At 40.9% G+C, this 7,319-nt stretch overlaps 2 protein-coding genes across 2 annotated transcripts in view; both read right to left on the reverse strand.

Annotated features, from left to right (window-relative positions):
• asmt2 (acetylserotonin O-methyltransferase 2) overlaps positions 1-1,760 on the reverse strand; it is a 4,648-nt gene extending 2,888 nt beyond the window's left edge. Inside the window, exons 1-4 of the mRNA XM_020604099.1 lie at positions 1,224-1,760; positions 1,040-1,131; positions 699-703; positions 271-435 (exon numbers count right to left, since the gene is read on the reverse strand). Of these exons, the coding sequence (XP_020459755.1) occupies positions 271-435; positions 699-703; positions 1,040-1,125 (256 nt within the window). The 5' untranslated portion in view covers positions 1,126-1,131; positions 1,224-1,760. The remainder of the gene's footprint in view (positions 1-270; positions 436-698; positions 704-1,039; positions 1,132-1,223) is intronic.
• A 670-nt stretch (positions 1,761-2,430) lies between these two features.
• Positions 2,431-7,319, reverse strand: part of pgrmc2 (progesterone receptor membrane component 2) — a 12,404-nt gene continuing 7,515 nt past the window's right edge. Inside the window, 1 exon segment of the mRNA XM_020604226.1 lies at positions 2,431-3,993. Within this exon segment, the coding sequence (XP_020459882.1) occupies positions 3,896-3,993 (98 nt within the window). The 3' untranslated portion in view covers positions 2,431-3,895.

The raw sequence follows: 7,319 nt of genomic DNA on the forward strand, positions 1-7,319 counted from the left end.
CTAAGCTGCATGTCTTTGGACTGTGGGAGGAAGCCGGAGTACCCGGAGAGAACCCACGCAAGCACGGGGAGAACATGCAAACTCCTGGTTCCAAAGTCTTGTGGAAAATCTTCCCAGAGGAGCAGATGAATGCCCGCAGTTTTGGAATGAGATGTTAAACGGTCATGTATGGGTGTAATGGTTTGTCTACATACTTTTGGCCATATGCAGTGTATGCTGATAAATGTAGTAGTTCATTCTGCTAGGGCATCTCCTCCTCCTCATCCTCACCTGCCTCATCTGTAGTCTCCACCTCCAAGATCTCCATGCCCACCAGGGCGTCCAGCAGCCTCTCCATCCCGTCCACACTGGTGCTCAGCTCCCGGGCCACATGCTGGGCACTCAGAGGCTCCTGGGACTTCAGCAGGGGGTCAAACACTCCCAACTCACAATTACCTGGATGGAAGCACATAGAGTACTGTATGTTTCCCTCAGGATGAACTGCAGTAACGATGAAGATCCTATAGTGCCACCATCAGATCAGAATTTTAATTTTAATTACCTGCAAAACTGATGACATTCCCATCAGCCTCAACTCACCCGAACACGTTGAATTAAGATGGTGAGCATGGTAACCACTGTATCTGCTAAACATTAGCATGCTAGCATTTTCATTATGAGCATCGACAAGCTCAAAGCTTCAAACTGGCACTAAACACTAAAGCTACAGGACTTCAGCCTCACGTGGCTGCCAGCATCACTGGAGGTTGGTTAAGGCTAAAGTAGTCAAGGAGACACCTGTGGTGAGAAATGTGGCAGCTATTGATTAGTTGACTGATAATAAATGAATGAATGAAAATCATTTCTATACATTTTCCACATCCTGGCAACACAGAGGTCGTTGATTATCACTGATCTCTAAAGTTTTTGATTTATTTATAATTAATGAATCTATTAAATACAGCTAATATAACCTTTATAAACGGAGCCTTATCAGAAAGCAGTACCAAAACAGGCTGGCAGCAACCAGGACACGTGTGTCTACTAAATATTCTTAAACGTTACCTTTGAGACTCTGAATCCGTTGAGATAGTCCAGAAGTTTGAAGGGATAGACCAGCTCACTCTGGGACAGATGCTCTGCCATCAGCTCCTGACGGGGACACGATCAGGACACGATCAGGACACAATCAGCCTTTATAACGGGACGAATCCCTGTAACTTTGCTTTTGGACCATTACTCACCAGATGCTGCTCCTCGGAAAGCGGCCAAAACAATGATCCGATCCGGGCAAAGACTTATTATTATTATTACTAATATTAATGTGTAAATTCAGGGAGTTTTGGCTCGAGTCAACAGAGCCAACATGTCGGCGCTGTGTACAGGAGGTGATGAAACGGTCCACGGATCAATAGTGGCTTGAAAAAACCTCCCTGCTCTGAATCTTTCCGTGATCTTTTGGACCCCGCTGGCTTTTTACGGAGCTGACGATCGATAAGCAGCAACACACACGGACACACACACCTTCAGCGTGTCATGCGGACCCACCACCTCCGGTGGCGCTGTTGAGCTTCCGTCGATGTTTAACGACACTCGAATAAAGTCTCCATGTTGGTGAACAACAGTGTAGCTGTTATGTTTATCTGTAATTCAGTGATTAATTAAATTATACGTGCGTCAAACTAACCTTTCATTAACGCCAATGTGTCTTTAAATCATGCAAAAACCTTAAAATATGAAAAAACAGTAAAATATGGCGATGGCGCATCCCCATGCGGCGCGTGGAAGGGTTGTAAATACGGTGGTCGACAAGGGACAAACATGTACAAGAGGTTTTCATTGTTTCCCTATTTGTTCCTTTCTTTTCTTTCCTTGTTCTCGTATCTTTTTCTTCAGGATGAGTGTTTGTAGGTTTGACATTCAGGTTTATATTATGTTCATTTAAATTTTTTCCCCTTCATATATTTACACATTAAATGATTTCTTTTTAGTATAAGTCCCTATATATTAGTTTCTATCAAAGCATTTTATATTCATTAATTTCTTTATAGATGTCATTATGTATTCTGTTCATTTGCAAATCATATGTTTTGTATTAGTCAAAATAAACTCCCGTATACATTACTTCCACAGTATCTCTGTACATTCATACTCTATATGCACAACAAGGTAAATATTCAGTTAAACCAGTTTTGGCTTCAACTTTTCCCATTTCAGTTTTTGTGCTCTTCAACCCCCGGTGTTAACTGTCCACTCAGATGTCTGTTTTGTTCTTCAGTTTATTGATCGTTACTATCAAAACCTGTTACAATCTGATCTACATCTTTCTGTTAAAACATTCCCAACTGTTGAAATGTCATCTGACTTTTATATTTACTTTAAAATCAGCTGTAAAGCATTGTCCCGGTAATGTTCAAATATTGCTCCAAAAGCCAATAAATTACAGACATCTTCAGTTATTAACCAAATTGATTTATTACGCATGAACAAATCCCTTCTCGTCTCTGTCACACAGACACGCACACACACACCCAACATTTAAATACATGACCTGGTGGGAACTCGGCATAGCTCACTTTGTTGTTGCACATGCTTTAATAAAATGATAGGTATATTTACAGGATAAGCGACGGCTCTGAAAAAAATCTGCAAGATCAGCTCCCAGTCCCATCCTGCAGCACTTTGCAATTTTTTTATGTCAAGTTCAGCCACGTTTAAAATTAATTTCAGAACGGGGGAAACAAAACAAAACAAAAAAAAAACTGAAAAAACACAAACTATAGGGGTTTTGGCCAGTGTGACATAGCATTATACGTATATGGACTTCATCAACTACATAAATATGGCAGTAACACTGAGTAATTCATATGGTCTATGTACAAGTTTGTGAAGTGGGGAAATATTACAGTCTGTGCATGGACGATTGACAGAACGTATGCCTTCCTTAATGTCTGGCAAACCAAATCTAAGAAAAACCAACACCTGCATTCCTCTGCTCACCCCCCGTTAGGCCGACCAGGACTGACACAAGAAACAAAATAAGGCACAATTAATACTTGGACCATTTTCGGGGGAATCTACAGACTTGCAGCTGGCGTGTGAGGCATGTAAACAATTTAGTCGATTAATAGGACTGCCTTATCGCATTCCCTTTGTATTCAGTGAGTCAGTCTGTGTGATGCGATTGAAAACCGGTTTTATATGGCAAGGACCCTTGCAAGGACCCCCCCAAACGATACTCAACAAATACAATCACATGGTGACAAACAAAGAAAAGCAGTAGTGCATACACTACAAACACAACAGGAAAATGTGACGCCCCTTTGGTTAGGCCACAGCACTGCCCTCTCAACAAGTCGGGGGGATGATTTGAACAAGAGATGATTGATTGATAAGCTGTCTGAAGCTGAAGCGGGTTCAGTTGCATTGTGACTAAACCAAAGATAAAAAAAGAGAGAGAAATCCATTTCCCCAAACCCGATCCACTGATCAGCTCTGACCAGTGTTTCTCTGACCACCTCAAACCAACCTCCACCCAGTGCTCAGTAGTGACCACAAGGACCACACGTGCACCCTCAGAAAAATGACTGAAATATTTTGTGGTTTTGGTTCAAATACATCTAATGGCACAACCCCTAATGGCATCTAACGGCAAAAAGCCCCTCGTCAGAGGTTTCCGATCACTTTCTGTTGGTGCTAATCTTCACAGGATGAAGAACAAGGGGGGTCTGGAGACCTGCCCTTCCAGAAAAGCCACGACACTGGACAGATTCAGGAGGTGAAGTGTTTGGGGAGTGGAGCAGGAGAAGGAAGGGGCAGGTATATCAACAGGGCGGAAGGAGGAGGGCTGGGGGGCCTGGGGTGGTCTGTCGCAGCTGTTTGGGGCTCCTGGCTTTGGTCAATGAGATGGAACCGTTCAGTCGTGTTTCAGGTGGTCTTTGATGTCTTCCTCGTCCGTGTACTCCGAAGGCTCGTCTCCGGGCTTCAGCAACCTCCCAACGTAGTCGTATTTTTCTGAGAGAACAAAATAAAACATTGTGTTAGAGATGGAAATCAATATGAAATGCTACAGCATTAACACTGTAAGAGCCAATCTGAAAAATGTTTAGTTTACGTAGTTATTAAGAAAACATAGCCAACATAGCTTTATGTTTTGGAATAATAAGTTTGTTTTATACAATGTGCTCTAGACATGTTATGTTATGGCATATTGTTGTTTGTTAACCATGTGACCGGATGTGTTTTTTGTTTTTGGAAGGTTCGGACAGTCAGGTTCTGAGCACACAGTTTTTCTGACCGAGTTATAAGCAAGTAATTTGTCAACCAGGAAACGTTTTATTTGTATGTTTATTTTTATTTAGTAAACCCTTTGTAAAAACCAAGAACTGGACTGTGGAACTTGTTTATGTCGTGTCATACTTACTGCATAAGACCTGCACCGTAAAGCGGCACTAAAGGCTAAGGAGTACCGCTACAAACACCATCAGAGCTGCAACCAGCTGTTCCCTAGATTTCATTCTGATCGACACCTGTGGGATGTGCTGGACAAACAAGTCCGACCCCTGGGGGCTCTACCTCATAACCTACAGACCTTAAAGGATCTGCTGCCCTAACATCTTGGTGTCAGACATCATAGGACACCTTCAGAGGTCTGTGGGGTTCACGTCTCGATGGGTCAAGCGCGGCTGTTACCGTGGCCACTGTGCCCTTGTCAGTTTAGATATAACAAAAATAAATACAACCCCTACAAACATTAGGAACACAAACTAGATTTACAAAAGAGGCATGTTTCTGAGTGCGAAGTGAAAAAATTCAACTTCAGTGAAAACTGAAGGGAAGAGTGCGACTCTGTTCAACAGCCTGGGCACAAATACTAGTTCATTCACTGCCTAGTCACTTTAAATTGACCTAATAACAAAGTTCACAACACAGAAGTGAATGTTCTTGCAGAGGTTTTGAAGTTAAAAACTAAAGTGCTTGTGTTTCAGATGCTCAATCTGACCTGACTAAATATGCAGAGAGGGAAAGGTGATAAACACGAAGGCTGCATCTGTGAAATCGGAGTCAAATCAATATCTCAGAAACATTTTCTCTGGTGGAAACATTTCTTTTTGGGTGTGATTAAAACTGGCCTACCCCTAAACTGCATCTCCCACTCCCTCACGCTCTCCATCTGCACAGCGGTGAGGTCTGACAGGTCGTCATATTCGTCCCTCAGGGCATCCTTCTCCAGGCAGAATGTGGCCAGGCCTCTCGAAGCATCCCGGCCCGCAAAAATGCCATAAGGGCCATCTGGGAAACAAACACAGCATGAAAACAGGTTAGCAGAGTAGTTTCTGATGAAGTAAGTAGGGATGGACATTTCAAGCCTAAATGCTATTTGATATTTGAAAACCAAAAAGCATCGCCCTCCCTATTAGTAAGTAGTTTCACTGCGACTGAGAATCTTTGCTGTTCTAAAAATGCTGCCTGTGAGTTTCAGGATAAACCACTGGGGGGCCAGTGGACACTCGTCTCTCACCCTGATCTGGATCTATGCTTTTAAAGTTTCTCATTTGATTTACCAAGAAATAAGGGCATCAAACTTTACAGAGACAATTCAAGTCAAGCAGCCAGATAACCCATGGTGATTAATTTGTCATGTGACAGCTGCTGCTTCCAGTAAGTAAACCACTCGAAAACAGTGAGTTCACAAAGAAACTTCTGACTCCAAAATCCGACTGAAGACGGGCTGCTGACAGTGACTAAGCAGATCGGCGTCATTATTAGAGCTGGAAGACATGGCAGCGACTGTGTGATGTGAAATGTGATGCTGTCTGGTTATCATGCTACAACCTGCATTAGAGTTAAATTAGAGCTGCATCGATTAGGCAGTTAATCAATTATCAAATCAAACAGTAGAAACTATATCAGCATCTATTCTGATAAATGATTTTCATTGCTGTCAGCTGCTCAGAGGTGATGACTGTCTGCTTCTTTCATGAAAAAGTAAAATATCACATTTTTGGACTGAGAGGGAAATAATATAAGAAATTTGAATGATGTCCAATATTTTCTGACATTCATTAAACTAAACAATCAATTCATCATGGAAATAATTTCCTAAATAATATAGAAATAGTCCTTATTTGAATCCCTATTTAAAATAATAAACGTATGCCTTGTTTCCTGTCGTCTCTCCTCTGTCTGTCTCCATCATTACCCACACTCAAGTAAGGGATTCAAGTGCCCCAAAAACATATAATTATAATAAATTAAATACATGCATAACACAAACATTTTTAAAAAGCTGCATATTGTGCTGGTTATTTTATAATTGAAATATAAACTTGTAAATGTCTCACATTTTAGTAACCAGATTGTCTCTGGGCTTTGGGGTGTTGCTCAAACGAAAACAGACTTATTGACATAATCATTCTGGGTGTTTCACAAAACAAACAATTAATCAGTAATGAAAACAAACATTAGCAGCAGCTCAGCATATAATATGCACAGATGCACTATGATAAGCTGAAAATGTCTTCTAACACATTAAGCCTTAGCTAAAACATGATCAGTACTGAGACATTCAGACCAAAATAGTGTGATCAATGTTAGACCTTGTTGTTTGTCAAATAAGTTAAAATAGTGTCACTGTTGTTTCAGTAGAGGATAATGTGTTGAAATGTTTTATACTCAGGAATTCCCAGATTCCTCATTGACATAATTTAATATCCTCACTGGTGATATCCAGTCATTATCACAAATCTCTAAAATAAAGCTCTGTGCCTCCTCTGAACATTTAAATCATCTGACCAGCATGTGAAACGCTGCAGGCTCTCAGGTTTTCTGCTTTTAACGGTGCAACAGAAAACTGAGGAACTCAGTCCAGTGTTCAAAGCAAACGTGCCTTATCGCCTCAAAGATTAGATATGCTCTTATCTTGCACAACTAAAGAAACAAGCATTTTACAGAAATAAATCCTAATCCCACTTTACAGAAAACAACAATGTAATGGTTTTTTAATAGTCTTGAATCGTGACTCACAACAAAAGAAAAAATATCTGAGCCAAATTTGTGCTTAAATGTCTTCGGGAGACTTGAGGATATCAGCTGTAACTGGCTTCCTGTGCAGTGTGCAGCCAACAATACATTTCTTTACTCGTTAATAACTGGGTGTGTAATCTGACAAAACGTAGGACTGATAAATACACGTTTCAATTGCTTATCTCATGATAAACCCTAGTTTCCCCATTTAAATTGACATGAAAGAGAAAAACAAATTCTCACTTTCCAGACGCTGAATCCACTTGAATTGATTTCAAAGTAAGTCATTTATTACTTTCTTGTCCATTGTCCTG

This window comes from Monopterus albus, unplaced genomic scaffold (genome assembly GCF_001952655.1).
Source record: "Monopterus albus unplaced genomic scaffold, M_albus_1.0 scaffold64.1, whole genome shotgun sequence".
In the NCBI taxonomy this organism is placed as follows: domain Eukaryota; kingdom Metazoa; phylum Chordata; class Actinopteri; order Synbranchiformes; family Synbranchidae; genus Monopterus; species Monopterus albus.